The following is a 15,502-nucleotide window of genomic DNA, read 5'->3' as shown; positions in this document are numbered from 1 at the left end:
ACGGTATATCAGCAAAAGCAGGTTTAATGTTCTTCAGAGTTTTTTACATTCAGTTGGCCAATAAGTTTTGCATGGCAGCATATTTGTAGCAATGTTTCTTCCAACACTTAAAATACATTACATGCTAAATAAGTTTCCATCAGCTGAAATCAATGCAATTTGAATTCAATTGAATTTGTGAGAATTACCTGATTTGTTTCTCAGTTTACAAAACGTCATCAACTCGTCATCAGACATATGTGTAAGAAATCATTTGACAGTGTAAAGTGTTTATACTTTTATTTGTGTACAATAACATTGACAACAAAAGTGCATTTATAAAATAAAGAAAATATACAGGGTGCGCTCTCAGCCGTCACTGTCTGTAATATATTTCTGAAATCACATCTCAATATAAAGACTAAAACTCAGTGAATACATCACAGAAACACTCAGATCTGTATACTGTGCTCGGCTATAGATCATTCCACACCACCAATAAAGTGTTTTATGTTATTCGTGTGCATTGTTAGTATTCATATTTATTTACATTATTGCTCAATACTTTGTACATTATATGTTAACAATTATTTACAGTTTTATCAGAATATCACAAATATTCCCAATAGAAAAACACATTGTAAATTCCCCTTAGACATACATTAATTCCATTATTTAAACTACAAATATATTCATTGAGTCATCTCAAACAAATATACAAACACAATAAAACATACCTGCGGTCATAAACAATATGGCAATGAGTGCTGTGTGACATCAGGTTACCATCTAAAAAAATAGCATCACGTCAATACAGTGTTAATGGATTGCCGAACAGCTAGCTCACCACGTGCGGCAGCAGCTACGTTATGCATTTATGTTATGCATTTAACATAACAAACACAATATCACAGCTCGTAGTTCATTAAGACTACCGCAAAATTCACTCATCATCATAAACACTCTTACACGGTGATAAGTCAACAAATAAGTGATTATAACAACTTGTATATCCGTTTTAATATCGGAGAAACCTGAAGTGAACTCACCTCAGTCAAATCCAGCATTGCTCTGACTGAGGCTAGCCTTACGCGGCGCAAGTTACGGTCAGATGACGTCACACGCACGCACTGCGCTAACCCGACGCGCAGGCAGAATGAACACAAAACGAAACTCCCAGTAGTACAAAAAGAAATATTTTTGGTGGAATTCATAAGTATACAGATAAACCTGCTACATGTGCTCATGTTGATCATAGTCTGAACCATTTGATAAAGAAATGACCAATAAAACATATGAAGTTTCATCACATTCTTTGTTCTAATTGCTTCAGAATATTTCAGCTTGATGTCCATTATAGGTGTTTGGTGTTTATCTCTCCAGGTGTGAAACACATCAATATTCATCATCACTTGAAAAAGTCATTATATTGTTTTGGAAATAATGATAAATAAGACACTTTTTAGCGCTTCACAGCCGTCAGCGGTGATGTCACAGTCTTCAGAGAGAAAAAGGCTCAGATGATCTTTACTGAATGAAGGGAATCCTTTCACTCTTCATGTGATTGTTACAGTCCAGGCTCAAAACTGTAAAACATTGAGGAGAAACATCAGATATGATATTAATATTCACTCATCTCAGTCATTATCAACATCATGTCACAATGACTTTATAATTACAAATCATATTAAATTAATCTGAGAGAGAGAACACAATACAAGAAGTGCAGCCACACCAACATTAACACAAGTGTGAGTACAAAACATTTCTGTCACTTGTCCACAGTAAATTAATCTACTTAAAAATGTCTCACAACAAATATGTATTTTTGTATATACTAAATAAAACTAGTCCTAAAACGTGTCTAATAAAGATGATTTGGTTGACAGGATACTTAAAGGAACAGTTCACCCAAAAATGAAAAGACTACTATGGGAGTCAATGGTGACCCACAACGGCTGAGTTACAAACTCTAGTGTTTATTTGTGTTCAGCACAACAAAGAAATGTATTCAGGTTTATAACAACTGGTCCCCAAAAAACACAATTATTTAATCATTTACACCTTGTGTCATTCCAAACCTGTAGGACTTTCTTCTGACAAAAGATATATTTAAAACATTTGTCCCCATTGTCTTGTCATTGGTTTTGTATCCATACAATAGAAGTTTATGGCTAACAACAGTTTTCTGTTTTGCAGAAGAAAGTAAGGTTGGGTGGACTTTATTTTCTTAGTTTCTTAATATTTAGCATCTAAAACCAAATTAACAGTTTTTCATCTATTGCACGAGAGCAACAACAACTAAAATAAAACTATTTTAAAGCGTGAGGTCGCTGGTAGTAAAAGAGCAGCTGGTGGATCTCTACAGCAGCTTTACGTTACTTCAGATCTGAAGCGAGTGTACAGACCAAACTTCACTTGCATTTACAACAAGTCCACTGAAAGTGTCATGATCACTAATAGATGAAACAACAGAAACATGTGTCGAGTTTGTTTGTGACGGCCTACGACTTTAGAACAACGTCAATATATTTATCAGCCCACATGACCCGCGACTAGTCGACATCAAGCTTTAAATGAAGTGCCAGAGCATTCATGTCGACTAGTTTGAGCCAAACCCTACAGTGTGGTAATAGTTTATAGAAATATAATGATTTAAAAATAATAAAGAACTCACAGTAGTTTCTGTAGTTTACAGTGTGGATCCTTCAATAGATCAGAGAGCAGCTTCACTCCTGAATCTTCTGGATTATTACCTCTCAGATCCAGTTCTGTCAGATGTGAGGGGTTTGATCTCAGAGCTGAAGTCAGAGCAACACAACCTTCAGATCCAATACTGCAGTTACACAGACTGAAGAGAGAAGAAAATAAATGAAATGACAATAACATTTAGACAATAATTAATAGTACAATTATATAATATAGTTAATTATACTTCATTTAATATATTATTCAATTATTATTCATCAATTAATCAAATAATTTCCCTTTTTACAAGATACAAGTAATAAATTAAATGATTGTAAATCACAATAATATCATGAATAGTTTAATATATTGAAGTTAGTTATTAAAATGATCTCAGTTTGATGATAATTCTGTATGAATCTGAATCAACAGAGAGTCATTGACTGACAGTCACTGTTGAGTCTCTTACATATAAAGATGATTCTGATAAACTTATGAAGACCTTCATTTACATAATACATACACATGTTTAACTTTATTGCTTTAAGGATTTTCTTACTTTAGTGTCTTCAGTTTACAGTTTGTATTCTTCAGTCCATCAGAGAGCAGCTTCACTCCTGAATCCTTCAGTTTATTGTGACTCAGGTTCAGTTCTGTCAGACTTGAGGAGTTTGATGTGAGAACTGACGCCAGTGATAAACAACTTTTCTCTTTCAGATCACAGTCACTCAGACTGAAAGAGAAATAACAAGATAACAGTGAGTCACAATGTTAGTAAGACACTTATGACTGTTTTCTGACTGCATGATGGATCTTTCTGATGTGAATAACGCTGCACTTGCCACAGAGATGAATAACAGGCAAAGCATTAACAGATGGATCTTTAATGATCACTTCTGATCTCATTTCTATGTTTCAGGATATCGTATGAAGCAGCAAGGTGTCAGGAACGTGTTGTGGGAACAAGGACAGAGAACCCAAGTGCAGACAGCAAACAAAGTGTGTATAATGATGCTTATTAAAGATCATCTACATATTTTTGACTGCTGTGTATTTCTTGTATGTTAGATGTTCAGGTGAATCTTTTTGGATTATCTGGATGTCACAGATTTAGCTTCAACCTCGCCGCTGCTTAATAACAATAAACTTCACTGTGACAAGGTGAGACATGTTTTATATTTAATAATGTTTGCTGTTCATTTCATTTAATGTTTGGTGTTTATTTTAGACTCGTACCTGATGAACGTGGTCGTTTGTGGTTGTTATGAAACATCTGTCTGTGTGTTTGAAGCGATTGTCACACACAGTATAAATGACAGATGCTTTAGTAGATATTTGTTGGAGTCGCACTTTTGCTGCAGAGTTAGAGCTTTAAAAACACATTTTAATGGATATGAGGGTTTGTGTTTGTTATCTGTAAGTCTCTGTGCATGTTCCTGCATTCATTCAGTGTTTTGGATTCTTGTGAAGGATTTGTTTAGATATGATGTGGTATCATTTATGGTGACGTTACTTTGGAATATCGCTGTTGTTTGGCCGGAGGAAATTTTGCCATAACCGAGGTTTTGTTGAAACGCCGCCACTGTCAACTACATCAAATTTACACAAGAACAAGAGTGAAACAGCAAAACATAAACAGCAAAAATACTCGACACTCACTTGAGATTATTAAAAAAAGTGAGTTTATAACTAAATGATAATTTGATCAGTAACTCACAGTAGTGTCTGTAGTTGACATTGTGGATCCTTCAGTAGATCAGAGAGCAGCTTCACTCCTGAATCTTCTGGATTATTATAGCTCAGATCCAGTTGTGTCAGATGTGAGGGGTTTGATCTCAGAGCTGAAGTCAGAGCAACAAAACCTTCTGATCCAATACTGCAGAACGACAGACTGAAGAGAGAAGAAAATAATGACAATAACATTTAGACAATAATTAATAGCATAATTATTTAATATAGTTAATTATACTTTAATATATTTTTATTATTTCATTGTGGTGAGGAAGGCGGGACGAGAGCTGTGAGGCGGGGCCGGTGGCGTGAATGATAGTTGCAATCAGCTGTGTGCGCACTGGTCCCGCATATCTTACGGAGGAGATCAGGAGTTTAAAAGGACGAGCAGCAGGACTGTTGACGAGAGAGGACCGGGCCAGGACATGTAAAGTTTGTGTCTATGTTTTATGGCCGGCAGTCTATCGTGAGGTGGCTGCCGGTCTCTACTTCCGTGTTTATTGTTTATTTGATTTAATTAAAGTTGTTAAATGTTCGCCGGTTGCCGCCTCCTTCCTTCCCTCTATTGAATCTTGTTACATTCATATATTCAATTATTATTCATCAAATGTATCAAATTATGTCCCTTTTTACATGATACAAGCAATAAAATATATGATTGTAAATCACTGTCATTATACAATAATATCATGAATAGTTTAATATATTGAAGTTAGTTATTAAAATGATCTCAGTTTGGTGATAATTCTGTATGAATCTGAATCAACAGAGAGTCATTGACTGACAGTCACTGTTGAGTCTCTTACATATAAAGATGATTCTGATAAACTTGTGAAGACCTTCATTTACATAATACATACACATGTTTAACTTTATTGCTTTAAGGATTTTCTTACTGTAATGTCTTCAGTTTACAGTTTGTATTCTTCAGTCCATCAGAGAGCAGCTTCACTCCTGAATCCTTCAGATTATTGTGACTCAGGTTCAGTTCAGTCAGACTTGAGGAGTTTGATCTGAGAACTGACGCCAGTGATGAACAACTTTTCTCTGTCAGATTACAGCGACTCAGACTGAAAGAGAAATAACAAGATAACAGTGAAGATATAAACACATCAAGAGATAATGTTTGAACAATGAGAATCATCTGCACAAGAGCTGAAGCAACATCTGCACCTGATAGAGAATCACTGCAAGAACTGAACCCTGACAGACGATTATAAATAAAAAACAAATGAATGAAAATCAGAAAAAAGCCACAAGAGAGCAGCTCTCACTCTATAGATGCAGTGAACAATTCCATCATGTTTTATTGTGTCTCTGTAGGACATTAACTACAGTAATGTGGACTGTTAGATGTTCAGGTGAAACTGCAGGTAAATGACTCACTGAGCTGTTCTGGATGCTTTGATCACTGGCAGAAGCCTCAGAAGACATTCATCTGATCGATCATATTTCCTCAGATTAAACTCATCCAGCTTCTCTTCTGAGTTCAGTAACACAAACACCAGAGCCGACCACTGAGCAGGAGAGAGACGGACTCCAGTAAGACTAGACTCATCTCCTCTGTTCACATATGTTTGCACTTCCTGCACTAGAGAATGATCATTGAGTTCATTCAGACAGTGAAACAGATTGATGGATTTCTCTGGAGAGAGATTCTCTCTGATCTTCATCTTAATGTACTCGACTATTTCCTGTTTACTGTCAGAGCTTCTTCCTGTCTGTGTCATCAGATCTCGTAAGATTGTCTGACTGGACTCCAGTGAGAGACCCAGAAGAAATCTGAGGTAAAGATCCAGGTGTCCGTTCTCACTCTGTAAGGCCTTGTCCACTTCACTCTTCAGTAAATCACTCATGTTTGATCTCAATCCGCTGAAGTTTTCTGATGTTTGCTGAAGAAATGACAGAAACTTGAATAAAGCAGCGAGAAACTCCTGAACGCTCAGATGCACAAAGCTGAACACCTTCCCCAGGTTCAGTCCAAACTCCTCTCTGAAGATCTGAGTACAAACTCCTGAGTACACTGACGCTTCTCTGACATCAATGTCACACTCTCTCAGATCCTCCTCATAGAAGATCAGGTTCCCTTTCTCCAGCTGTTGAAAAGCCAGTTTTCCCAGAGACTCAAGACTCTTTCTAGCCTGCTGAAGATCTACCTCACATTTCCCATCATACTTCTGACTCTTCAGTTTGATCTGAAACATCAGGAAGTGTGTGAACATGTGAGTGAGAGTCTTGGGGATCTGTGCTGGACTATCTGCTTCACTCAACATTCTCTGGAGAACAGTGGCTGAAATCCAGCAGAAGACTGGGATGTGACACATGATATACAGACTTCTGGATGATTTCATGTGTGTGATGATTCTGTTGGCCAGACTCTCATCATTGATTCTCTTCCTGAAATACTCGTCCTTCTGAGGGTCATTGAATCATCGTACATCTGTGATCAGATCAACACACTCAGGAGGAATCTGATTGGCTGCTGCTGGTCGAGAGGTGATCCAGATCAGAGCAGAAGGAAGCAGATTCCCCTTGATGAGGTTTGTCAGCAGCACATCCACTGACGCTGATTCTCTGACATCAAACAAACTCGGATTCTTTGAGAAATCTAGAGGAAGACAACACTCATCCAGACCATCAAAGATAAACACAACTTTATAATCATCAAAGTCTGTCGATCTCAGTTCTGTTGTATCTGTGAAGAACTGATGAAGAAGATCCATCAGACTGATATTTGTCTGTTTGATCAGATTCAGTTCTCTGAAAGGAAGTGGAAATATGAAGTGAAGATCTTGATTTGTTTTTTCTTCAGCCCAATCCAGAATGAACTTCTGCACAGAGACTGTTTTTCCAATTCCAGCGACTCCTTTAGTCAGCACACTTCTGATGGGTTTGTTTAGTTCAGGTGAGACTTTAAAGATGTCATTACATTTGATTTGTGTTTCTTGTGTCTCTAATCTTCTGGATGCCGTCTCAATCTGTCTCACCTCATGTTCATTATTGATGTCTTCACTCCCTCCCTCTGTGATGTACAGCTCTGTGTAGATCTCATTCACAAGTGTTGAGCTTCCTTGACTTGAGATTCCTTCATTCATTCTCTGGAATTTCTCTTTTAGTCTGGATTTGTGTTTCTTCATGTTAAAAGGGGTCAATTCTGTTGTGTAAAGGAAAACAAAATAAGTTAAATGCAGGAAATGACATTAAAAAAATAATCCTCAGGAATAAATTCATGAATCTCTTACTGATCTGTAGTTTGTCAGCGAGGTCTGTCTGCTTCATCTTCCTCAGGACGTTCAGTGTGATCTTCAGAAACATCTCTCTGACTCTGATCTGATCTTCATCATCCTCCTCTTCTCTCTCAGAGCATGATGGGTAATCTGGACTCAATAGACTCTTGAAGATCTTCAGCTCTTTCTTCATCAGAGAGATGAGTTTGTGCTCAAGCTCCTGAAAACATTGTTCAAACAAACATGATTTTGTTTTCTTCAGAAAAAGGTTTTAATGCTCATTTTAGTGAACACAGTTTTTTCTAAATAGCTTGAACCTCATTTCATGAAACCTGTAACACATTTAAACACTATAAACACACATCAAAACTACACAAACAAAATCATATTTTCTTTAATTCATATTTTGCCTTCAAATGATTCTCAAAGCATCAAATACACATCAGCATTGATAACACACTGAGATCTTTTTCAAATCAATATGATCGTGACTTCTTACTACAATGAATAAGTTTGAAACTAAACATCTAAACAAGTAATAATAACAGTAATCTGTGTAAAGCTGCAGTACGACTGACAGTAAAAGAATCTCATGAAACGCCCTTTAAACATACAGATTTGATTTTGGCCTTAGAAACATATTTTGCGGTAAAATTATTATATTTTAATAATTAATATTTATTCATATTTATATATACATGGTTGTTACACAGTAGTTGCTTCGCCTCCATTTCTCAACTTTACACACACATACACACACACACACACACGCACACACACAAACACACACAAACACACTCACCTGGAAAACAGACTCCATGTGCTTCCCTCTGAATGAGACATTTGTTGTGTTTCTGTAATGTAACAATAAATGAAATATGTGTTTCATACAGTGAACACATGGATTAATGTGTGTATCTGTCAGTAAAGTGTTCAGTGAATATCTGAAGTAACATCAACAGCACAGACTCAGATCAGAGAATAAAGACTGATGAAGTGATTTACTCATCTAAACCATCAGACTGTTCTCACCTCACATCTGGATCATCACAGTCTCCTGAACTGAAGTGAAGTGGATCACCCATTGATGCGTCACTCTTCATGGACACACAGCTGGGTTTAGGAGATCCTCCACCAGTCAAACTAAAACAACATTACAACACTTTACTTCATGTTCAGTTTTATGCATTATTCAATAAAGCACTTGTATTAATGAGATATTTCACCCAATAATAATACTTTATTCATTCATTCATTTTCTACCGCTTTTCCGGGGGGACACCGAGGCGTTCCCAGGCCAGCCGGGAGACATAGTCCCACCAGCGTGTCCTAGGTCTTCCCCGGGGTCTCCTCCCGGTCGGACGGGCCCGGAGCACCTTCCGGCGTCCAGTAGGCATCCGTAACAGATGCCCAAGCCACCTCAGCTGACCCCTCTCGATGTGGAGGAGCAGCGGCTTTACTCCGAGCTCCTCCCGGGTGACCGAGCTTCTCACCCTATCTCTAAGGGATCGCCCAGCCACCCTGCGGAGGAAGCTCATTTCAGCCGCCTGTATCCGGGATCTTGTCCTTTCGGTCATGACCCAAAGCTCAAGACCATAGGTGAGAGAAGGAACGTAGATTGACCGGTAAATTGAGAGCTTCGCCTTGCGGCTCAGCTCTTTCTTCACCACGACGGACCGGTACATCGACCGCATTACTGCAGAAGCTGCACCGATCCGTCTGTCAATCTCCTTTTCCATCCTTCCCTCACTCGTGAACAAGACCCCGAGATACTTAAACTCCTCCACTTGAGGAAGGAACTCTCCATCAACCTGAAGTGGGCAAGCCACCCTTTTCCGACTGAGGACCATGGCCTCGGATTTGGAGGTACTGATTATCATTCCAGCCGCTTCACACTCTGCTGTAAACCGTCCCAGTGCATGCTGAAGGTCCTGGTTTGAAGGGGCCAACACGACAACATCATCCGCAAATAGCAGAGACGAGATCGTGTGGTCCCCAAACCTGACACACTCCAGCCCCTGGCTGCGCCTAGAAATTCTGTCCATAAAAATTACGAACAGAACCGGTGACAAAGGGCAGCCCTGCCAGAGTCCGACATGCACTCGGAACAAGTCCGTCTTACTGCCGGCAATGCGAACCAAGCTCCTGCTTCGGCCGTACAGGGACCTGACAGCCCTTAGCAAAGGACCACAGACCCCATACTCCCGAAGCACCCTCCACAGGATGCCACGAGGGACACAGTCGAATGCCTTCTCCAAATCCACAAAACACATATGGATTGGTTGAGCAAACTCCCATGAACCCTCCAGCACCCTGTAGAGGGTGTAGAGCTGGTCCAGCGTTCCACGGCCTGGACGAAAACCACACTGTTCCTCCTGAAACCGAGGTTCTACTATCGGCCGTATTCTCCTCTCCAGTACCCTGGCATAGACTTTCCCGGGAAGGCTGAGGAGTGTGATCCCCCTGTAGTTGGAACACACCCTCCGGTCCCCCTTCTTAAAAAGAGGGACCACCACCCCGGTCTGCCATCCCAGAGGCACTGTCCCCAACCGCCACGCGATGCTGCAGAGGCGTGTCAGCCAAGACAGCCCCACAACATCCAGAGACTTGAGGTACTCAGGGCGAATCTCATCCACCCCGGGTGCCTTGCCACTGAGGAGTTTCTTGACTACCTCAGTGACTTCGGCTTGGGTGATGGACGAGTCCACCTCTGAGCCCTCAGCCTCTGCTTCCTCAATGGAGGACGTGGCGGTGGGATTGAGGAGATCCTCGAAGTACTCCTTCCACCGTCCGACGACATCCCCAGTTGAGGTCAACAGCCTCCCACCTCCACTGTAAACAGATAGTCGATAGTCCTTCTCCACGGCCTCACCAAACTCCTCCCAGGCCCGAGTTTTTGCCTCCACAACCACCCGGGCAGCAGTCCGCTTGGCCTGCCGGTACCTGTCAGCTGCCTCAGGAGTCCCACAAGCCAACCAGGCCCGATAAGACTCCTTCTTGAGCTTGACGGTTTCCCTTACTTCCGGTGTCCACCACCGGGTTCGGGGATTCCCACCTCGACAGGCACCGGAGACCTTACGGCCACAGCTCCGAGTGGCCGCTTCGACAATGGAGGCGGAGAACATGGTCCACTCGGACTCAATGTCTCCAGCCTCCCTCGGGATCTGGTTGAAGCTCTGCCGGAGGTGGGAGTTAAAGATCTCTCTGACAGGAGACTCGGCCAGGCGTTCCCAGCAGACCCTTACAATAATACTTTATATAAATGATAAAAACATATTTCAATATAATTAATAAAAATATCATTAGTAAATGTCTCTACATTTTAAATATTATAAAAACACAAATAATAAATGAAACTAAACTGAATCTATTTAAACTAAATTAAGTTATTAAACACAAACTCTTACATCTGTCAGATCAAAACACATCTAACTATAGACAATAACACATTTAAGTTTATTAAAATCTTTCATTTCTCACCTTTTGGTCTCTTTGGAGAGATTCATGATGAACACACAGTGTCAGAATATAAAGAGTTAATCTCAAACCTGTAAAGAAAATACTGATGTGTTATGTGTCATCTCAGAAATACACACTTCTTTCCCATCAGTCCGTCCACAACATTGAGCTTCACATTTGCTCTTAACAGTGAAACTAAGTTTTCAAAACGTCACTTTTAATGTTTTGAGTTTATAAACACACTTCCTGATTCCAGAAACAACACAATATTCAAGACAGTTCTTCAACCAATAAACTTAATGTGATGTTCAGATCAAGACGATATTAAATCTACTGAATAAACATGAGGCTGTTTATACTTACTGTGTTTTTTTAGCTTGTTTATGATTTATTTTCTTGAACGAGGCTTTGCTGTAAAATGGCTCCTGCTGTAATAGTTTCACTTTCACCTGCAGTTACCTGTGAAGGAGGAGGAGCCACCAAACATGACAGACTTGTTCAACAGTCAGATGTTCAGACTGAAGTCCACTAGTTAGTGACCCCTGTGCTAAAGGTTCTTCCTCATGTAGGCAGTAGTGTGACGTCTCTCTAGGAACCTGCTGAGTGAAACTCTTCACAATATGAATACTTATGAAGTTTATTCTCCAGTGACGCTCTTTCTCCAGTATGGATTATGTGATGCTGCTTAACTGGCTCTAATACTCACACCACACTCAAACACTTCACTTCACTTCATTATGGATTTACTAGCAATTCTTACCATCGTCATTCAATAAAAAACATATTCCACAAAAAGGCTTTGCATGGTTTTCTCTGTTTATTTAAAATGTTTTATCACTCATAACAGATAAATGGTGTTTCTCCAGACTGTGAGCACATATTGAAGGTCTGGGAACCATGATGGCTTTGAATGAACGGCCCGTGGGTGAGACGTCTGAGGCTAACTGGGTAATCTTCCTCCACTGAAGATGTGTTTGGGCTCTCCAGTGAATTATCTTGTGGACAGTAAGCGCACTATTGTGTCTGAAACTCTTTCCACACTGAACACATGAGTACAGACGCTCTTCAATGTGAGTTCTTATGAGCTTTGCCAGTCTTTGTATGAGATGTGAAAAAAAATGTGAATTATTTTCTGATTGTGACAAATCTTATATTGTTGTAAAGGTCTAAGACTCTAAAATAAATATTTCATCACTGTTTTATCAAATCATTTATGTAAGAAGAGTAATTGATTCATAAATGACAAGAGTGTGAATAAGAAACATTTATGTGCTGCTCAATGTCTGGCGGTACATTTACTTCAATATTTTGTTTAAATTATTAACTCATCATAACAAACTTTATATTGTCAGAAAGGTCTAGGACACTAGAATGCATATATGATCAGTACTTTATGAAATTCATAAATGACAAGATTGTGCGTATGAAATTGTTTAGAGTGTTCTGGTCTTGAAAAGCCTCCTCACAAAATTATATCCAGTAATGAAAAGGCAAGACAGTCCGCTATGAATCGGTGATGAGGGGGATTGACATCAGGGTTCTAGGAACAGGCTTTAGGCTGAATGTGGATCATTTTTACACCAGACCATCACTGTTCCAGGATCTCCATCAAAAAGGCTTCTGGACCTGCGATGGATCCAGAAAGTGCTATCGATCTCTATTTGACCCTTTTGTGGATATCACAGTGGTCAATGCCTTCATACTGCACCAGCAGCTGGCTGAACTCCAAAACCGAAGACAGATGACACAGAAAGATTCTGGGAGGCTCTGGATCTGGAGCTTACAGACTGAAGGCCTCAGAATCAAAGCTGCTCCACTTCTGCTCCTTCCACCTCCTCTTCTGTTACAACTATTACAACTTCTAAAACCCATTTTATATCCATTTCTTGTTTTTTATTATTTTGTGCCCTTTTTTGTCAAAGTCAAAAGAGAAAAAAAGCATCTCAATGTGTTTCTTTAATGTTAAATGTCATACCAAGTAACTAAGTTTGAAGATGTCAATGTTTCTGTTTTCCAGCATTTCAGTGACGTTTGAGAAGAATTTGAGTCTCATTGTATGTTTTAACACCTGATTACTGTCATGTTGTGCAGCCAAGGTGTGAAACTTTAGATTTTCTTTGGTCAAACTGATTTGGTTAAATTCAAAGGGAGACTATCACAGTGTTGTTCAGTTTCATTTATTGCTTATTCATAATCTCTCTGAAGAGTGTATGCAGTGATTCCTGTACCCTAAAATAAAAAGGGAAACAAAGGAGTTAGTGACAGTCATCCTGATCAATAACAGCTGGTTTATTGTTTATACCTGATATTCCTTTTATTGGATTTAAGTGAAGAGAACAACTTGTTTTTTCAATATAAAGTTCTATGTTAAATCAAACCGTGTCAGTCATTCACCCACTTGCTGGTTGTTCTCTTCCTCCAGTAGAGTTCTTGCTTCTTGTAGTGGATAGAAATCTCTCTATAACTCGCCCTGGTGGAGAACTGGCATTATCTGCCCAGTAGATTTAGCGGCGTCAGGTCACCGGCTGGTGAATCACTATGATGGAGCTCTAAATAAAAGACAGTTTTCAAATGGCGGGGTTTGATTTACTCTTTGAGTCCTGGTTGTCTGTTCCAGCGGAGTCGTGTAGTTCGGGGCATTTATTCTGTTCATTGGTTAATCAGGTTTGAGTGAGATGTGGAATGTGATTTTCTTATATTAGTGAATAATTTAAAGTTTGTGTCCTGCAGTCATTACACCCTTCAAGTGCAGCTGAACCTGTACAGTCGTGTCAGACTGATCGTGAACTTGTTTTACATCATTTGTATTTGTAGACGGAAGTTCACTGAAGAACCAGTAACTGTTGATTTATAGTTTTCTTTGTTTGTGGTTAATTGTAATTATTGTAAGTGTTCGGGTCTCCTGTGTTCAATAGTAGAAAGGGTACTTTACACACCTCTCTTTAGGGGTGCAGTGTTTAACACTTGAGTGAGTTTCTCATTCTCTTTTGTTTAGGGAGCAACACCAGTGTGTGTGTTTGTAGTGTTTGAGGTGGGGCAGTATTCTCTTTACTTGTTAGTGTCTTTTATGATCCAAGGCTGCCCGTAGTGTTTACATGTTTGCTTTTCTTTATTTTAAGTACCTTTTCTTGGTCTGATGTAACTGAATTTGAAGGTACTTTTTAATGACTGTCATAGGGATTATACTTTAATAAAATAAACATTTGTTCTATTTGGCAGAACTGTCTCAGTCCTCTCTGGAAAGACCGAACCTGGGGTTTAGATTTTCTCTGAGTACTAGTATATCCGGGTGAAAGTCCCTAGTTGACTACAGTTAAGACTTTCAGTATCTTAATGTGATAAGGTCCACATTCACCCTAATTACCCATCAAGGCAATAAGCCCGCTCAAGTTGCAAAGGAATGAACACTTCAGTGTGCGTGTTGGTACACGGCTTCAATTAGTTTATTTAGCCAAACATGTAACACAAGATCAAGACACTTAACAGATAGTGTCATCCGCTGAACCCACTACATCTGGAACGAAAAGAAAATTAATAAACTCCATACAAACCAAAACACATAACAAAATCACTTTAAACAGAACGAATTGAAACAAAATCAATTTAAACAAAACAAATTAAACAATCACTAAGCAAAACGAATTAACCCCAAATAACTTTGATACGAATTACTCGCGTATCATCCTCTAGTCCGGTAATCACCCCTCTCCTAGTCCTCCGAGAGAGAGAGTTCGATGTCGTAGCTATAGACACGCAAAACGCGTCACCGAAGCACGTCGACAGACACAAATGGCTATTATGCACTAGATGTATGCCAGCTAAATGGGAATAATCCTCTGCACCAATCCGGGACAAAGACACTGTCCCAGGCACGCCAACAAGAGAAAGAGCGAAAGGGAAATCACGTGAATAAACACGTCTCTACGAACTGTCCATTTCGGTCCGGAACAATCAACTTCATGTATCCGCTACACCGTAAGATGGCAAAGAACGGTAAGTTGGGTGAATCAGTGCGAGCAGTAGTGACACTTGTCTATTTCGGAAACACTCCAGTTCAGGCAGTCATTATACATGCAAGTGCGATAGCGCTACTCCATAAGGGAGAATCACAACCTCAAATAGCGCCGGTATCAGCCTGCTGCAACACCTCCAACACCCGTCACTGCAGAAATATAACAACAAATGAATTTAGAGGGAAAATACAATCCCACAACCTCATACGTGAAAATTGAGTAACACACCTGCAGCTAATGACCCGTAATGCACCACCACACACTTGACGCGGATTTATGGCTCACGAAAATACACAGCCATTCACAAATGCCCGCAGTACTCCTCAACCACACTGAAATTTAAATGCATCTCCATTTACCCTGTTCGACAATTACACTTTAACTGCCACTGGTAGATCTTACCTC

General features: G+C 39.7%; 1 protein-coding gene across 1 annotated transcript; it reads right to left on the bottom strand.

The window, feature by feature from the left end:
• Positions 1-264: 264 nt before the first annotated feature.
• Positions 265-11,551, bottom strand: LOC306891715 (NLR family CARD domain-containing protein 3-like). Its single transcript, XM_079452203.1, is given in 12 exon segments — positions 265-1,565; positions 2,657-2,830; positions 3,227-3,400; positions 4,385-4,558; positions 5,295-5,468; positions 5,785-6,827; positions 6,831-7,552; positions 7,641-7,845; positions 8,428-8,479; positions 8,658-8,768; positions 11,106-11,173; positions 11,448-11,551. Coding segments are annotated over 11 exon segments (2,874 nt in total). The 5' UTR covers positions 11,132-11,173; positions 11,448-11,551; the 3' UTR covers positions 265-1,546.
• Positions 11,552-15,502: the final 3,951 nt, after the last annotated feature.

The sequence above is a fragment of the Barbatula barbatula genome (assembly GCF_947034865.1).
Source record: "Barbatula barbatula genome assembly, chromosome: 3".
NCBI classification, from domain to species: domain Eukaryota; kingdom Metazoa; phylum Chordata; class Actinopteri; order Cypriniformes; family Nemacheilidae; genus Barbatula; species Barbatula barbatula.
The sequence above is the reverse complement of the archived record's forward strand: the minus strand, read 5'-3'. Positions and strand labels throughout refer to the sequence as shown.